At 37.0% G+C, this 19,299-nt stretch overlaps 1 protein-coding gene across 1 annotated transcript in view; it reads left to right on the forward strand.

The window, feature by feature from the left end:
* Positions 1–19,299, forward strand: part of CARM1 (coactivator associated arginine methyltransferase 1) — a 68,375-nt gene that overhangs the window by 20,047 nt on the left and 29,029 nt on the right. Inside the window, exons 3-4 of the mRNA XM_068422870.1 lie at positions 13,747–13,853; positions 14,028–14,132. Of these exons, the coding sequence (XP_068278971.1) occupies positions 13,747–13,853; positions 14,028–14,132 (212 nt within the window). The remainder of the gene's footprint in view (positions 1–13,746; positions 13,854–14,027; positions 14,133–19,299) is intronic.

Genomic DNA, 19,299 nt, shown 5'->3' on the forward strand with positions numbered 1-19,299 from the left:
TTGTGTGTAGTGATGCTGAAAAAGAAACTCACTTTGTTGTAGAAACATGACTGTATTTTAGTAGAATGTTGAGATCTGTATTTTTATACTTCAGCAGCTCAGACTTTTTAATATGTACTATCCTCATGTCCTTATACTGGCTTTTGGAAAAGCATTCTTAGTTTTTGTGCAAGGAAATTCAGAAGGCTGCTTATTTATTCTGAGTAGTGTGCAGCATGGCCACAACTCATTTTGAAATTGTGTAACTATAGGTAACATACAGCTTCCTCTTTAGCAGTAACAAGTTCCTATATAGCAGCCTGCATTGGTCGGCCTGATGATTTCCAGGAGGCCATTATAGTTATTTCCATTTTATATTGCATGGAAATTGAGGCACAGAGCAATTAGATTTTATTTTTGGCAGCTTATTTAAAGACACATACATGTTTCAAAGCATCAAGGGCTGAGAATTTGGATGTTGAAGGGTTTGTTTGTGTAATAAGTTTCTAGTCCTGTGTCATGTAGACACAATATATGAACTCTTGAGTCCCACTCTACTAGAAAATAGAGTTTTTAGACTAGCCTGATTTTTTCAGTTGGGTACCAAATCTTGGTGGCCTTTGAAGTCCTGCCTGGTTACAGCCTTTCATCTGTATCCATCAAGAAAAACTATTCACATTTTCAACCTCTTACCTTACTAAAACAATATGAATGTAAGCTAAGAATAGCTGTGTCTGTTGTTTTTTTAATCTATGTATCTGAATGTTACAATTCAGTATTGTGCTTCCATTATTTCTCTTGAGACTGCAATACAATACTGTCTCTTACAGAGACCCACATCATAATTAAAGCGATAATTGAGATTAGGTTGTTTAGCGATTTATTAGCTCACTGCTGAGATAATTAATAACTAATAATCAAGGAGTCAGGCAAGTTTTTCGGTACTCTCTGGTCTGCAGTCTCTACTATGTCTTGTCTACCTAGGAAGGTTCTGATTCCAAAAGGCACTGGTAGTTTGGGATCCCAAGGCAAAAGAAGTTTCTCTTAGTGCTTTTCCCCACCTTTACAAACAAATATTTGAAAAAAATCCAGCTAATTTCTGTACAGTTTGGTATTTTTCCTGAGAGGAGTGCCTTGAAGATAAGTGATAAATTCAGTCCTCTCTTTAGCTATATTCTTTGGTGATTTGTGTTTAGTTTATTTATATAGCTACATATTGTGAAATAGATAAGAACAGTATAGAAAAGTCTCTCAGTTTATTACTTCTGATTGCTTGTTAACATGACAAAATTGAGTGTTTCCTATATTTTTTCCATCTTTAAAACTCAAGGGACAATAAATAGAAATGGCGTGTTAGTTCATGCAACAACTCATTGATAAAATGACAGGAATATAATGGATTGGTCAAAATAAAGTCTGTTCAGATTATATGACAAGCCTGTTGATATCAAATGGAATGTGTTGGTTGCTGCGTTAAGCTGAAAGTTACTTGTAGGATATTATTTCCCCATGCCATAGGAGTAGCTTGCTGGTACCTTCTTCTACATATTGAGTGTCTCAAATACCACCTAGTCTTGAGAAAGTTATGTGTTTTTACAAAGAAGTCAAGGCTATAGAGCAGAAGCTAACCTTTTGTTGTTTGCTGTGTACAAGTGTAGGTGTTACTCTCAGTTTTATGTATTTGCAAATGTATATAATAATACAATGTGTTTATAATAAATAAAAATAATGCTGTTATTAAAAAATGGACTGAAAACTCCTTTTTCATATGTTAAAAGTCTTAGTTATGAAAATGCGCTATAAAAGTCTTAGGTTTTTTAAGTTCTCTGTCTTTTAGGAAGGTAGAGGAAGATGAGGAGTGAGGAATGGGGGGAAAGGGAAATTCTGCCTCTGCCCACACAGAGAATTGCTGTTCTGGTTCCAGCATTTAGACAGTCATAAATCATAGACCGCATCTTTTATTTGCTGCTGAACATATGTTGAACATCTGAGTAGGATCAGGTAGGCAATAAAAATGAAAGTTAGTAGCCTACAGGCTTTTCTTTCAAAAACAAAGATCATTTATCTGTAACAGACCAACCAACCAGTCTGTAACTCATCTGTGGCAGACTTGGTGTGTGTCTCTCTACTCCTTGGTGGAAATGGCCTGCTTAATTTAGCACAGAATTAGTTCATGAGCATAGGATGAATTGTTCTTTTGGGATTGTGGTAGAATGCGTGTTCCTTTATTATCTTTCAAACCTCATAACCGTGGTCTCCAGCCACATTCACAGTGCGTCCAGGCATTGGACATGCCAATAATTGGTGTCTGTAGATGTTGTTTTACTGGCACAACTCACCTTGAAAGTTGTCTGCGAGCTCTAATAGCTGTGCCACTTACATAGAAGCACAATACAAGTGGGAAAAAAAAGTGTTATTTACAGTTTTCAGTTATTTATAGCATATAGTACTTGTGGATCTCCACATACAGAACTGAGCTGGAGCCATATGAGTGTGTGTGTCTGTAGAGAGAGAGATATATGTGTGAAATATATTAAAGGCATACATTGAATTTTATATGTGTATATGTACATGCAGTTACTGCGGTATAATTCAAGCAAAGGAAGATGGTATGTCTTACGCTGATTCTTTTTCCCAAAATTATTATTTCATGTAGTGGCATATGGATCTAATGAGCTATGATTCCATTAGCAAGTCACACAGTCCAGAAGGAACAAATTTGTAGAACAGAACAGTTGGTGCTGGGGCCCTGGTATGCAAATTATACTCATTTGGGAAGGAGGCAAGAATGGAGGTATGTTTACTTTGAACTAGATCTAGTCTGGACACATAGACTAAATGACCATTGTTGAAGTTTATTCCTGGAGTGCATATTTGGTTTAATTTCATCCAGAAGGATTCCAGTTAGTGTGTACTGAGATCACTCAGTCATGCAAATGAAACCACTGTAAGTGGGGACAACTAATCAATATGCTTTAAGACCCACAGGTTGCAAGGGAGCTGTTCAGCAGTTTAAATCTAAGACTTTTTGTCAAATAATAAGTTCTGTGAAGTAAAGGACCAAATGACTCTGTGGTTGCTTGCTAGTTTCGGTCTAAAGTAGTGATTCTGTTTTTCAGAAAAGAAAAAAAAATAAGAGTTTGGTTGCCTGAATCTTGTTTTATTTGAGTTAATTTTGAAAGCAGTTAAATTCACAAATGTCCTTATCTTGCAGCTTGAAACTCTTGCAGAGTTTTATTGCGTAAACAATGAGATGCAACTTGTTGAGAGAACTTATTCAATGTGTTGACTGTAAATGCACCTTTGCAATTCACAATGATCATGAAGTCCAGCATTTGCTAGTCTCAAAAGAGTGGTAGGAGGTTCTACTACTGGAATGGCTTAAAAAAACAGAAAGGTTTTGACCTTTTAAGCCATACTATGTGCACAATTGTAATCCCTAACTTCTCACCTCTGGGGCAGAAACCTTGGTTCTGTGTCATACTCCAGTTTCTAAATTACTCTACTGCCACAAAGTGGCTCTCAGCTTTGTAGGTGATTTCCTTTGAGGTAATTCCTTTATGTGGCTGTTCCAAACACTGGGTGGACTTTGGGAGTATGCAGCAATCTCTTTGACTTGTTCAACTTCAGTGGAATTAAGTGCCTGATACTAATCCTCCAGGTTGTATTTGCAGCTGGGGACTGTGGTGTGCAAGAGCAAATATCGATGATGTGATTTTGGAGACTGCTGGTCTGCTTGCAAATCTTTAACAGAGAAGGCTGCAACCCACCATGTCTTCTGCCTTGTCTGTATCAGCTAGTCTCGCTGTTCAAACCTCTGGGTTTGCCATTGTCTCACTCTGTGGTTTTCTATGCCATTGCGTTCTCGAACCAGTTAGAGGCAGCCATTGACAAGTTTTGTGGTGTTTTGAGCTGACTCACTGAGTGTGTTCAGGGTGGTAGGATCTAAAGGGAAGCTCGAGACCTAATCACTTATGACACTATTTTCAGTACTTTTTCTTTCTCCAGGCTTTCCTTGAACATTTCTGTGGGAATTATTTTAGCACTTGTTTTTTAAAGTATTGATTGATTCTGATTCCTGGGAGGATGAAATAAAGGGGATTGGAAAAACATGATTCACTTCTCCCCGGTTCTTGAGTAACTCATAACATTCTGGTATTTTCATTGGAATTACTGGAATTATTCTGGGCTGTTTTCTTGCTAATTAGTATTAGTGTTTGGCTTTCCAGATATGTCCTGATAATTTTTTTTCTTTTCTTCTAGAGGCGAGTAATTTAGCATTATTTCCCCACAGTTTTAGAAAAAAATTACCATATGAAAGATTTTAAATTTCTAGACTTTTTACTCCTGTCTGCTAGATCTGAGTACTGCCACATCTGCCTGCCTGTAAATTACAATATTGCAGTGGCAGTTCTGTGTTGAAGGTGGCAACATGCTTGTATTAGGAATTTGTCCAACCATTCAGAGTGTTTAAAAATTCATTTAGTTCTAATGTCTTGTGTTCTGGTAAGAGTGGAAGAGATTGAGCATGGGTGGGTGGATAGACAGTACTTCATTCCAGTGAGGCAAGGTATGTTTTAGAAAATATTGGCAGTATTTTGAAAATTAATAGCCACTAATTCAGTGCTACCGGATAGTGCTTTCATGTGAGGCACATCTGTGGCCACCAGCTCACAAGAAGCTCTTGCTAAGCGCTGCTGGACTTTTTATGTATGAAGACTTTCAGCATTTTGGCTATTTAAAACTAGAAGACACAAGTGAACCGCCTGCATCAACCATATCTGTCTCAATATTTCCATTTCATCCAATTATATGGTACTGAGCCAAATAATCTTCCTTCATTGAAGTGTAATTTGTATTCAGAGGAAGCTTGTTTACATAAAAATCATCCATTCTTTGAGGAAGAATAAAAAAAAGGTTCTATTACTTCTTAGTTTAATAGTTCCCAAAGTATAGTTTAACTTCAAAAGTTCTGCAATATCACAATAATTTGTACAACCTTTATGTAAATTTGACAACTTAAAAACCCATTTCTCTCTCTGTTGTCTAATACAACTCTAATGGCTGTTCTAAAGAAAGGGAAACATTTATATTTAGATACTTTATACTGTCATTTTTACAAATTATGACTATTCTTTTGGTAACGTTTTTAGTGTGAGATTGACACAGTGGGCGAAACTTTCGTATCTGCTAGTTCACATTGCTTTGTAGTGTGGTTGCAGCTTGAAATTAAAGGTAGTCCATTAATATTCTTCTTGATGATAACCGACTGTTTTATCAGCTTGGCTTCATTTTTGTTTTATATCAGTGTGAATCACTTACTAATGGGTAGAATGTTCTAGTAGAAGAAAATTGATTTTAGTTAGGATGTTTAGCTTGGAGGTGATAAAGTATTTTGCTTCCTGGTTACCAAAGAAAGCATATATTACTGGTGCTAAAAACAGAGAGGTTTTTGCCTTGGGGAAAGTATGACTTAGGAAACTTAATAATGAGATTTGGAACATGTGGCATCGAGTTCCTGATGTGGAATGACACGAGACCATCAGTCATGTTTCCTGTAAAAAGGCACAACTGATTGAGTCCCCTGTGTGCTGATGAAGTGCTTACTGACTGAATTTCTAAGTGCATCTAGTTCTTCTATGCTGACACTTGAAGTGATTCACCCACTAGTGTGTTTGGGACAAAATAATTCCCATTGCACAAATCCAGACTCATTAAAAAAGTTTGAAAGAAGGCTGCAGAAATTCACTTACAAAGTAGCATGGTGGTAAGTGACCTAGTCTGCAAATTGTGATTTAATATTCAGTATTGTTCACAACAAAATGATCTGCAGCTTGATATATTAGTAAATGAGTTGTTAAAATGAACAGAATCCCATTAGTCTGATCTGCTGTGTTTATGGCAATGAAAAGCTGTATAATTGGTTGAAAGGTAGAACATAAAGAGAAAAATATTTTGGATAAATATTGTGAAACTAGTGTAAACCCAAGGATTTCTGGGAGCTTTTTCTTTTGAGACTGTGTGGTGAATGCTGTTGGAATTTTACTAGGGTACTTGTAATAGGTGTCACTGTGAATTTCTGAAGTCTTAATACTTGCAACTGAATAGAAGCAAGAAGATTTTCTTCCGCATTTGGAAATAATACTCCAACCTCAGACATCTTGGATAGTAATCTAGCCTTGATGAGCTTACTATATTTTACTGCATGTTTCACTTTTTTGCAAAGTAGGCATTATGTTATTTGGGTATGTTGCAATTCAGTTGTTCCAAATGGAAAACTGTGTCCCACTTGTTAACAGGAGACAGGCTGATCTGTCTGATAATTTGTTGTAGTCTTGTGATAAGTTATGGACTTACTTCCATTAATTTTTTCAAATGTGATTAAAGTTATGACTGTACGCCTCTCATCAGTTATAGGGCAAATTTACTGCTTCATGTAGGTACTGCATTTTAATAGTAGCCTGCAGCAGATAATGCAAATAATGTGGGAGTAGTGCTTCTCCATGACTGTTATGCTAACCCTTAGATCAGAAAATCTAACAGTTGTTGGTAAAATATATTTATTTAATGATGTATTGCAAGTAGCATTGTTTTGGATTGCTGCTGTGTGGAATTTGTGGGGTTTATTCCATTTTGAGTTTTCTTTCCCTTATTCTGTGTATGTTTGTTTGAGTTTTTTTCCCTTTCTCCCCCAACAACCATCCAGGTTTATTCCTAGAGCCTTTTTTTTTTTTTTTGTTCCTTCTCCATCCTCTTCCCCTTTGCAGTAGTGAGAGACTCCATCTGTTTTGAACAGATGGGTGAGGTGCACTGTTAGTAGCTTGTGTTTGTGTGTCTCCTGCTGTGAGAATAAGCATTTTGTAAAGAGAAATCAGTACAGCCATTCTGCTTATGCAGAGTACAAACATTTGAGTGACAATTTACCAGGAATGGAATATAAATGTGCTTGCGGGAAGTGCTACCGGGGCCTGGGGCTTCTGCTCTCCTTGTTGGGAAGGGAGTAGTGCAAAAGAGACTCCAGAAGCAGGGCTCTTTGGAAGGATGTTCCTGTTATCTTTGATCATAGGAATCAGTTTTAGCTGACCTTTATTCACTTTCTACACAGTTCAGTTTTTAGGCTATCAGTGCAGTAATATCTGCAGAATATCTCTGACAAGTTATCAAACTGTGTAATTGATTAGCATGGGTTTAATGTCCAACAGCAAATGTTAATTAGCTGAGATGCGTAGGTAGTCAAAACTTTACAGCCAAATGCCTCAGTTTTTCAGCAAGATACAGCTTTCGGTCAAGGTAAAAGTTTCCAAATGGATTTCTGTTTTCAGATTTTAATTGGGAAAAAAAAAGGGTGGGAAATGAGAAATAAAAATGCTAACAAGCTTGGCTTTCAAAGAAAATGTCTGAGAGTTACATTTTTTATGTTATTTGAAATTATTTGTGGGTGAATTTTTTTTTTTAATTTCCTTAACAAGGTCATTGTGAAAGCACTTCAGCCCACAGGAGTGGGAGTTTTCCTTGCCTTCTCAATGGCTAAGAAAAAAGGAGAAACTGACACTTTTCTTCTGAAAGCTAATAGTTCATTCTGTAAGATAAGTTTTGCTCCAAAGAAGTGTTTATTTCGGAGTACACTAGAATATGAACTAGGCTTTTTTTGCTGTTTCCTGGTAGCTGCCTGCATGAATGTTTTTATCACATGATGTACAATAAATGTTAGGAAGCATAACCGTTGCTGAAAGGAAATTTAGTTGTGAAGTAAGAGCTTGCACATAGGCAAGAGTGCCTAATTAATTTAAATCATTTTCCAAGTTTCTTTTTTACTTTTAAAACAGAGACACTTTGACTTGCTGGATTTAATTTTTTTCTGTGTTATGGACCATAGAATACAAGCTTCAGTTCACATAGAAGAGTTTAAAGAGGATTTTTGATCCAGTTAAAAATACACGTGTTTTAAAAACAGTTTATTTCAGAAAGTAAATTGCACAGATTTAAGTAAGTGCTGTGTTGTACTTGCTGCAGTGATTGCAGGTCCTTTAGCTGCACCCAGCACTTGGGCAACTTTTGCAGCCTATTCCACTGTTCTGGAAATAAACTAGTGTCCGGATTAGCTAATATAAACTAGATTAGGCTGCATACTCATAGTGGTCTTCATTCCAATATTTTTCATTAATTTCTGAACAACATCCAGATGAGGCTCCTTGAAAGAGAAACACCTGTGTTTTTTTGGGGAGTTTTGAGTTGGGCAGGGTTTTGAGGTACTGAAAAGGTATAGATGAAAAGGCAATAAATATGTCTGCCTACCTCTGTCCTCAAGAACATCAGGTCATTCTTGTTGGAGTAGTTATTGGAGGTCTTACAATGCATGGAAAAGAGTAAATACACTGTTATAGTTACATTTTAAAGCCTTGATTCATTAATTTGCCACTCTTGGAACATGTCTATAACTCTTAAAGTTTTGAGTTTTTTTCAACCTGCTAGTGGAAAACTTTAGATTGATTTAAGTGATTGGGGCGGTGGGGGCACAAGTCAGTTTTTCAGTCAGTGAAAACTGTAAGTTATTTCTCTGAAGACAGCCAAAACCATTCAAGGAGAGTCACGGCCATCTTCCCAATTTGCAGTTTTTTGCAGAGAATAAAGCAAAAGAAAGAGTTTTGAGGGTGAAAGAAGATGGCTGTGCATAGTGTAAAGAAGCACCTCTTCAAGAAGCACTTGTGCTCTCCCTCCCCCACCCAAGCACATTAATTTTGGATTTTACAGAATAGATTAATTTTTGTTTAAGTATAACCCCTGATAACCCAGAAAATTTTGTAAGCAAGCAGGACCTTTTTCTTTATAGATGAACAAACGGGCAGAAAGCCTTCGTGACTTGTTCAAGGTAATAGAAGGAATCTCTCAGGACTGGATAGAAAACTCTTGAAGGGGTGACATTTGAAACACTACACTCAGATTACTAGGCAACACCCTTCAGTAAAAAAACATTATACTTGAGTTTGCTTTTGAAAAGATTATAGAAGATCTGAAGAGCCTACCTGATTGTTCCCTGAGATGAGAAAATAAATTCCTTACAGCATCAAAGGAAAAGATACATACAGTGCTAGAACCTCAATGAAGAATATAGAGCTGAGGATTAACAAAAAATATTCATTGGCTGTTCTTGAAAAAATATTTTACTGACTTTCAATTCTGTATGGTTGACTCCTGGTTGCAAAATAAAGAGTTCCAAAGTACGTGACTCACTAGTATTCTAGCCTGTCAGTGAGCCAAACTGGTTTTGGTGTAGATCCTTTTCTGGTCCCGTTACTTTAAATAAAGAAGAAAATCCGGTTTTCATAAAAGCCAAGATCAGTTCTGGATATATTTCTACATATGACAGATTAAGTTCCCAAATTCTTAGGAAGATCAAAATTAATTTTAAGGACCTTGATCAATATGCAGATAAAGCCATATTTCATATCACAAGCAGGATGAGGTATTGGCTAATAAGAAGAAAAGTTCCTTTACAGAAAATATAGAAAGAAAACAGCTTAGTTTATTTGCATGCAGAAGCAAATGGAGAGAAGACAGGGTATAGTAAATTGTTGTTGGATATAGAAAATAGACTTTCTGGATAAAGAAAAAGGACTTGAGATAAACTCTTTCTTCTAGGACAGTCTACAAAAGGAAGAAACATGGTGTTCCTTGTCCATGCTAAAGAAAGACAAACCTGTTTCTCTTCACTATAGTTGCGTGTCCTTATTTGGGAGAATTTCTTAAAGCTTCAACATGTCTTACTCTTGAATTTATTTCTTGTGTCTGTGTCATGTGCAGAGTCTTCATAATAATTCAATTTTTCTATGTTAGATGCTAAAGATTTATTATTTGGCACTTTGCCCTGTCACATAAATGAATGTGTATCTGAACTCTCAGACAATATTTGAAACTGGTAGCAATTGTTATGAATAGTTTCTAGGCAATTTGCATTCCCTAAGAGATTTCGCTTTAGAATCCTTTGACTGTTTGCATTCAAAAGAAAAGCAAAATCCCAAATTCACATCTGCAACAGTAATTCCTTCCTTACAACCTGATCTTTAGTTTGTAGTTATTCAGATATAATTTCCCTCAAACAGTAAGTAGAAGCAACTAAAAGATTTTTGGTGAATATTTTATTTATAAATGTTGAGGATAAGCTAACATCCACTGAACAGATGAGAAAAAGAAAAGAGGAGCAAATTCATGCTGTAAGGGGACTTTTCGCAGTATATTTATTCCGTCAGTGTAGGATCGGACAAGGCTATGAGGATTTCTCAAAGGTGGAATCATTAAGTTTTCATGGATAAGTTGTAAACCAGTGCTCTTGGTTGCTGTTGCTTTTTTCACTAGAGTGTATTTTTCACTTCCCATCGAACAACAGGACAATATATATAGAAATCTGTATTTCTGTTTTTATGCTTTGATGTTTTTTCTCACAGTGTTAGCCACTGATGAATGTGTTGAATGTGGAGTTGGGATTTAAAGTTTGTGAAAACATTGAGATGTATTAGATCTAATGCTGTTCCTGTTTTTATTGCTGAATCTTTACTGTCATCGAATAGAAAAGATTTTAATTCTGTATTTTTCTTGAGGTTGATGAATGAAATGAGACACTTTTCTCCTATGGTCTGCCAGAGCCTCTTGTGGTCTTGCAGGTACTCTTATGAAAACTTTAAGGGCATCTGAGGTCCATTATGAAAGATTGTGGAGGAACTCAATCAACCTCTTGTTCGTTCTTTCTTTATATTTTCATGTACCCTTTAACTCAGTGAGTACTAGTTTTGTAATTTGCTGGCACTCTGGGGAGCTTCAGCAACAAACATCTTATTTGTATATAAAGAAGTACTGTATCAGAAGGAAATCATACTTTTTTTCGTAGAATCAAAGAATAATTCAATTGGAAGAGAACTCATGTGGTCATCTGATCAAGCCTCCTTTGCAAAGCAGGTTCAGCCCCAGGTTGCTCAGAGCTTTGTATAGTTATGTTTTGAAAACTTTGAAGGATAAAAACTTCTACGACATAACCTCTCTAGGCAAGTTTTTCCCGTTTTTCTTACAGTGTTGTGGTTGTGAAATCCATTCTCATTCCTGGATGCCAAAAACACGAAAGATATTCTGAGCTACCAAAAAGTCTCTGCAGAGGTATGAAAATAATGTGTGAAGGGTGACTAGAAAAGAAAGGAGCCAAGCATGTCACTGAATCTGTAGCATCTTCTTTTACCTTCAGATAGACAAAAAAAATGGGAGAATCTTAAGACAATGGGTGATTGCCTGGAAAAAAGTCTCCACTGTCCAGTGTCAGACTTTTTTCTGGTGTTGTCTCTTCATGCAGAGAAAGAACGGAGGGACTGATATGTTTTAAGCTGATTTCTACATCTTCCAGCAGAAAATAAACATTGTCTGTAATTTGGGCCACTCTTCATTGTCATGATCCAATCGCTTACTGGTTCATTCTGACCATCATCCCCTGTGGGGGAGTGAAAAAGGCATGTTGATGGCATTTGTACATTTTCATGGTAATTTACAATTACTTCTGGAACAATTAAATTATTTTGAGAGCCCCATATCACCCCAAATTCAAATGTTGAATGTGGAATCTTCTTCGCACTGGAGCTGACAAGCCAGAAGTAACAAAGTGAGACTTTCTCCCACGTGGAAATTACATGAAAATATTCCACAGAGTGGCAACAGATCAGCTCTCTAGCAGATTTCCTGAGCAGGTGAAGTGCATTTGAATAAGCTGGTGACTTGTGTTTTACAATTTCTACCACCCTTACAGTCTTCTGCTAGAGTCAGGTTAAACGACCTGTACGTTCACAGCAAACTAATGCTGTGATGCTTCTTAGAGCTATAGTTCCAGACTTTCAACAAAATTATTTCATTGCTTACATTGGACTGCTCATAATTTCCACTGAGAGAAATGGCTTGAATTCTGGACGCTTACAAGTGGACTTAGTTATGTGGGGTAGCCCAGAGGTTCAAGGGGCTGTGCCCTCAACTGATTTGGACTTCTCTGAGGAAGTATGGCCCATGTGTCACATTTTTGGTGTGAAATTCTTAAGGTGAAACAATATATGACTGCCCCAAAGATGGAGCTTTTTCCATCCAGTTCTCCAGTTTTAATGATTTCTAGCCGTATAAAGACTGGAAAGGTTAGATAACTGTAATAGCAATTTGTGATGCTTTTGCTGAATTCTGTGCTGTCTTTATTATACACTTTTCCCAAGAATTTAAAATTTTCTACTCAGGATCTCTCTCTCAAGACCCTACTCAAAAATACTTTTTTGGCCCATTAAAGATAACTTCCCAGCAACTGTCCTTATGTTGGGTTGTGTAAACAAGGGCCTTTGTTTTCATTCCCAAACAGCCTGACATTGAGCTTGTCCTAATTTCCAAAGCTAAAGGGAAAGTCACTTGCTATCTTTTACATCTCTTCCCTTTGGAATATGCCAGCTTTCTGCAGTGGAAAAGGATCAGTGCAACCAAATCACTGTTTTGAGGATTTCAAAATTTCCTGAAATGATGAGGGAAATTCTCCTTGGTTACTGTATTGAGGAGTTTATCAATTATCTGTTTCTGTTATCTTCAGACCCCTTGTTTCAAAGGCCATTCAAAGTATTGAATTATCTCCAAATGATTAGAGCACTTAGCATGTACTTTCCAGTGCACAGTTACATGCTTCAGGCAATTGCTATTTGTATTTGAAAATTTGTGAACTGTTGTAGGAGTTTCCTGTCTCTCTGGTTTAGCAAATTATGAATGTGGTGTGGTCTGATGTCCCCTCCCTGGAAGTGTTCAAGGCCAGGTTGAATGGGGCCAGGTTGAATGGTCTAGTGGAAGGTGTCCCTGCCTGTGTCAGGGGGGTTGGAACTAGATGATCTTTAAGGTCCCTTCTAACCCAAACCATTTTATGATTCTATTCTATTATTTCTCTGTCTTCTCTTGGCTTTGTATGAACAGAAGATGCAAGACTTCCATCCCTGATTTTATTGTCATCTGTGCTTCCCCCCGACAATCTTTCCGTACGGTGCCTTTTCTAGTTACTTTCTCCACTTACTGGCATGTGCCTTTCTTTTGAACATCAAGGAATTACTTTATGCTTGGGGGGGTTGGTTTGATCTTAAAAGATGAAGACAAAAGCCCTTGTGTGAACTGGTTATTTGGTTTTTAGGTCCACATGATTTTTCCTGTTACTTACCTAATATCGGAAGTGATCTTGTCCACAGAAGCCAAAGGGCTATAACTCTGAGATTTTTAGCTAGACTGCTTCTAAGGTAAGATACATGGTCCTCAGCCTGGCTTTTTAGGCCAATTAAATTTGAGTGTTTTATTCTAGGTTGTAAACCTCTTCACTCAAATTCATGCCTTTCAGAATAACCCTAGGTGGTCCTCTGTGTGGAGCTTGCGTTAGTGTAGATTAACCTGAAATAGTAGGTTGAGGCTTACGTTCAGCCACTCCTCTGTTAGATCACAGATATTTGCAGGAGTTAGCTAACCTGAATGGAAAATCCTTGACAACACTGTTGCGTGCATCCAGCCAGGTGCTTATTAAAATCTTTTGATGCTGGCCAGATATTTGCAACAGTTCTTGTCTGTTTAATGGAATTTGAAACTGTTTACTGTGTATTTATGAGCACCATAAGCCAAATGAAGCATTCCTCTCAAGTGTGACTGAACGTGTTCTTGCCATTGGATGTTTATCTTAATTTACTATCCTTGGGGGTTTTTTGCTATGTTTGCGTCTTTTCTATTTTTCTTTTCCAGAATACAACACACTTTCAAATGCATTGAAGAGATGCTGTAGCCAAAAGATGGAAAACTCTGTGTTCAGTCAGCGAACAGATGAAGCATCTGCTGCTCAGTATTTTCAGGTAATGAAACTTCAGTGCCAGTTTGTGAAATCTGTTACTGTTGTTTGCTTGACCTTAGTCACCAGGTCAGTTAGAAAGATAGCTTAGATTTATTCAGAGTGGTCAGGACCGTGGTAATTTAAGTAAGATGACCTTTATCTTTTTTCTGTTTTTCCTCTCCTCCTTTCCTTTTAGTTTTATGGCTGTCTGTCTCAACAACAGAATATGATGCAGGATTTTATGAGGACGGCCACTTATCACAGAGCTATCCTACAGAACCACATGGATTTTACAGACAAGGTAAACTCTCTTAAGTCTCTTAAATGTTCCAGTATGTGGCTTAGGCTCTGAACTTCAGCTTGCCCTGTAGAACAACACTGATCAGACTGGAGCCTTTTCTCACCTGGGATTTTGTGCATGAATATACTAATTCATGTGTGCTTTATGGTATTAATGTTATTGTCAAGAACATGAATGACAATGCATGATGGTGATGGTACATCCTCAGGATGAATGGCACCAAATGTGGATCCAAACATGAGCTACGAATTCCTCTGCTGTTTTCTGTGGACAATCTGGGAACCTATGCGTATATGTTTCTTGACATTTTTGGCTGTTACCATTCCTATTTGGCATCTTGGAACTCATATACAATATTAGTTTCCTTATCTTAACTGTTGACTGTATATTTGCTATTGTGCCATATAGTCTCTTGCAAATACCCGCAAAGGTATTCTAGTTTATGTCTCTTTCATGGAGGTCTACACTGAATGTTTTTTGCACCCCACAGTCATTACAAACAGCAAGCACATAAGTGGCTGCTGTGACTCCATTTGTACAAGGCAAAGATTTGGAAACAATGCAGGAACTTTCAACTTCAGCTGCCAAACTCATCTCTAAAATATGTATCTAGATCTTGAAGACTACTGTAATGAATGTAACAATGATTATTACTTGTTTACCTAGTCCTCTGCCTCTCACATTGTCCAAACCAGATACTTCAGCAATAGACAGAAAACTTACACTGGTGAGATGTAGGATCATCTGCCTCCCAACCACAGATTAAGTCGTTTTCTAATTTCAGTTTTTTTGGCTCCTTGAAATGCAAAGCATAGGACTAGTATATTTTACAATTTTTTTTAACTTTTTTTTTCTGTTGCAATTAGTCACACTAACTAGAGACTTCCTGACCCTCTCCAGGATGCACACTCTTCTCTGATTCCATCCTTAATATAGCCATAAATTCCATAATATAATCACATGTTGTGCAGAAAAGTGTCTCCTTTAGCAAGATTTTTAATTTACCAGCTTTCTAATTCTGTCATTTTGCTCTTATGTTGTGAGGCAAAGGAGGATTGAAGTTCTAATTTTCTTTATATCATTCCTCCATTGTGTCAATTTTTGTTGTCTCTTCTTACGATCTCTTACTTCTGAGGTCAGTGTTCTCAGTCCTCTCTGTCTTTTTCTGTATGAAGAAATTGCACATGCCCTGTTACCATTCTTGCCCTCTTTCTCAGTGTCACCATTAATTCTGCAGCTCCTGTTTTGAGAAGGATTGGCAGGAGTTATGCATAGTAGTGTAGACAATGCCATACAATTGATTTATATTGCAGAATTCTGACTTCCTAGTTATTCTTTACTGTACTTCTCATAAATCTTGACTATTTTTCCTGGGACTGCATCTGTCCATTGAGCACTGATCTTCACCAAACAATTCATAATGGTCCCTAGGCTCTTTGTTGTTGTTGTTGTTGATGATGATGATTCATTTAGAACTTGGATAGTACGTGAACAGTTCATATTTTCCACAAAGTTATATTAATCAGTGCTGAGTTTAATTTATCTGTGCATTGTCCAGTGGCCTACCTTCGCTAGCTCTCTCTGCTCTTTAATCACTGGACGTTGTGTCATCATAGTATCTTGCTATGACACTGCTTACCTCTTTTAATAAAATAATAAAAAGCAGCAAAAAATATTGGACTACATGTGACCTTCTGTAAGCAAATAGGCAGTTTGTAAGCAGCAGCCTAACAGCCTAGCCAGGAACGTTTGCTAGGTCTCAGAATGTCATCTGAGACCATATGTGCTCTGTTTATGATGTTTTGGCAGCAGACTGCAAACAAAAATGATGGAAAAAAATGAAACTGCAATTATTACTTTTTTTACCTTCTTGTCATTTTTGTCTTCTCTCCTTTTCCCTTCCTTTCTCTCATCTTTCTGTGTGCACTTTCTTTGAAAAGGAGCCTCTGACTTCAACTTACACAAGCACAAATGTCTTTACTACATCACAGGAAAGAGTCTTTAACAACATATAAGCAAGTACTGAACAAAGCATTTCCCTTTAAATGTGTAGCATATTTATGGCCAAAAGGAGGAGAGCTGTAAGTGTGAAATTTATCTGAATTGTTTTAAGATCATTATGTTTTAACTATTAATTAAGTTTAGTAATACATTCAAGTGCAGCTGATAATTTTTCTTTGCCATGCAACTTAGGTAAACTGTGCTTCTTTAAAAACTACACTTAACTATTTACTTTTATAGAAATGAAACAAACCTTTATAGAAATGAAACAAATAGGTTTCAGTCTGTGTAATTTCTTTCAGGCCTGAGACAATCCTCCTCCTCTATTTAATTCAATAAGATTAGTAAACTAGCACTATGCACAGGGCTGCTCCAGTTTGCTATCTGCACCAGAATCAAATCCCAAAGCATGTGGTATTGGATGATACCAGCTGGGTAAGTGGAGCTACTGTACCATTAATGGATTAAATTTTGTACTGAAATATGTTACTTGAATATATGGTGAAAGAAACAGCAGAGAGAGGATTGTATTTGCCATTGGCTTCTTCCCAAATACAATGCTCCTGTGTAATAATGCAAAAGGCAGATTTTTTCTCTGTAGGTAACATTTCTATTCAATTTTTGTGCCTGCAGTAAGAAATTCAGGTTTTGCATACTCTTTGCCTCTGTAGGAAATCTTGCTGCTGTGCAGTAGTACAGCTTGCTTGCTTTTGCTCTTGGTTGATTTATTTTCCCAACTGTTGGAAGGACCTTGGCTTCTATTCAGCATACCTAATAGGAAGACTATTTTAGCCTGGGTATTGTTGGCCACCCACCTAGAAAATGATCTCTCTTTTTCCTGATTCTGTTGAGATATAGCAATTTTCAGAATAAATGTAGCTGAAAAAAACGAACTACCTACTTTGTGGCAAAAAGCTTTCCCGTGAAAACCTCAGAAACCCATTGTGCTGAGACTTGATCTGTTGGAAATGTGGCAACTATATTTCTCCTACATCCAGAAAATGTAAGGCAGGCAGAAACATTTAATGATGGCAGTGAGGAGATTAAAAAAGGCAAAAAAGACATAATTATTTTAATACCTCCATTACTGAAAAAAGTTTTATTCAATTGCTATTTGTCTTATTGTTTTCTACCTACTCTGCATCCCTCCAATATATTTCTTTACCTTTGCTGCTTCCTTCCCTAAATTCTGTAGTGATTTACTATACAAACGTTTTTTGCCTATAGTAAAGGGATATCTGGTGATAAAGTATATTTTTTTCTTATTCTAGGCTTTGTTTGTTTTTGAAAAAATATCTGTATGAGAAAGTGCAACAGGTTATCTGAGTTGTGCAGACAAAATTAATTCTGGACCCTTTGAGAGGGTTCTTGGTGATAAATTCAAACACTGTCTGTCAGAGGTAAGCTACTTTAGAACAAACTGGGAGTAGTGATTGGAATGACCATTTATGTCTATTGATGATTAAAAGAATAGGGAGAACTCATTCAGAATCTAATAAACCTGAGGCTGGATTCTTAACTTTAATATGGTAATTCTTACCTGCATATACTCTTTTATATTTACTCTTAGAAGGAGTTGCCTTACAGCTTTCACTATTTTTTTAGTAAAACTTTATCTTAAATTTTGGACTGTTATAGAGCCAAAAGGGGGAGTTCAAAGTGTTTTAATTGGTTATACTAAAAAAAAAAGGCTAATAACTAAATTTTACAGTAGCAGTGTATAATGCTATTTCAAACTGAGTAAAGGCTGACACATTTCTACTTCTTTTGAAAGTAAGTCTTAGGTTCTGAGCCTTTTGATTTTTTTCATTTGTAGTCTATTTATGAATAGTTTACTTAAAAGAAAAGGAATTAGGATTAGAATATCTCCAATGATCCTGGATAAAGGATCACACAAATTAAACATTCACATTGTGCAGTCAAAGGCACATGCTAAAAAAAAAAATTCTTTATATACTCTTGCTGATATATAGTAATTTTGAATGATAAATGTCATTGTATATATATGACATTTTTGCCTTTAGTTTTATCTGTTTGCCCAGTTGTTGCTCTTCCTTGTTTGACCTCTGCCTCCCACGCCTTTTATTCAAAAGTGCTTTTTCAGGACTCTAATTGTGCAAGTACTCAAGCATACAAGCATGTATTCACATGTGAGTAATTTGCATTAAATTCACATTAGGAAAGCTATTTATCTGTGTAGGTGAAAGCAGGAACAGTACTGAACTGTGGTCAGGAGAGTAGTGTATAGGTTATTCCTGACTCTGATTTCTGATAATTGCTGAAGTAGCTGCATTCACATTTCAAAATAAATACTGAAGCATATATAGTCTACCACCTTTCCTCTCAATATGCATGACATCTTCATCACCCAACTATCTGTCTGTTATTTATTTTAAAATTCTGCTTTCAGAAAGAAGCATACTAGTACCATATATTGTTATTTCACAGCACTTTGTCTTATAGACTGCTCTTACAGCTCTGTTAGGATGCTTTTCCTATCTAGAGGGAGCAAAGTTTTCTTTAGGGGATGCCAGTGATATCAGCAATGCCACTTGGTGAGCAAGGTGTGCTATTGCAAGTTCATTGGATTAAAGTATTTTAGGTCAGAAGGAACCTCTGGACATCTCTAGTCCAAACCTCTACTGAAAGCAGGACCAACTAGACTAGGTTGTTTAAGGTCTGTCCAGTTACATTTTGGATGGATCCAAGGATGGAGAATGCCACAGACTCTGTAGGCAACCTGTTCCAGTGTCTGACAACCCTCATGTTGAAAAAGTTTTACTATATCTGTTGGAATGTCTTGTGTAATGACTTGTGTCTGTTGCCTCTTGTTCTGTCACTGTGTGTCGCCTTCAAGAGTCTGTCTCAGTTTTCTCTGAAGTCCCATTAGGCAGACAGCAGTAAACTCTCCCGTTAGTCTGACTCCTCGTGTTAAAACTAGACAAACCGATTTCTCTCAAGCCTCTCTTCATATGTCATGTCTTCCAGCCCCCTAATTATCTTGGTAGACTTCCATGGGACTTGCTGTCTTGTAGGACAGTGTCTGTCTTGTGCTGGGGAGATCAAAACTGGACAGAGTTCCCCAAACGTCATCTTAAAAATGGCCTTTCCCTGGCCTCTGCTGGTTGCATTCTTGCTGATACAGCCCAATATGCAGTTGGCCTTC

Source organism: Nyctibius grandis, chromosome Z (assembly GCF_013368605.1).
Source record: "Nyctibius grandis isolate bNycGra1 chromosome Z, bNycGra1.pri, whole genome shotgun sequence".
In the NCBI taxonomy this organism is placed as follows: domain Eukaryota; kingdom Metazoa; phylum Chordata; class Aves; order Nyctibiiformes; family Nyctibiidae; genus Nyctibius; species Nyctibius grandis.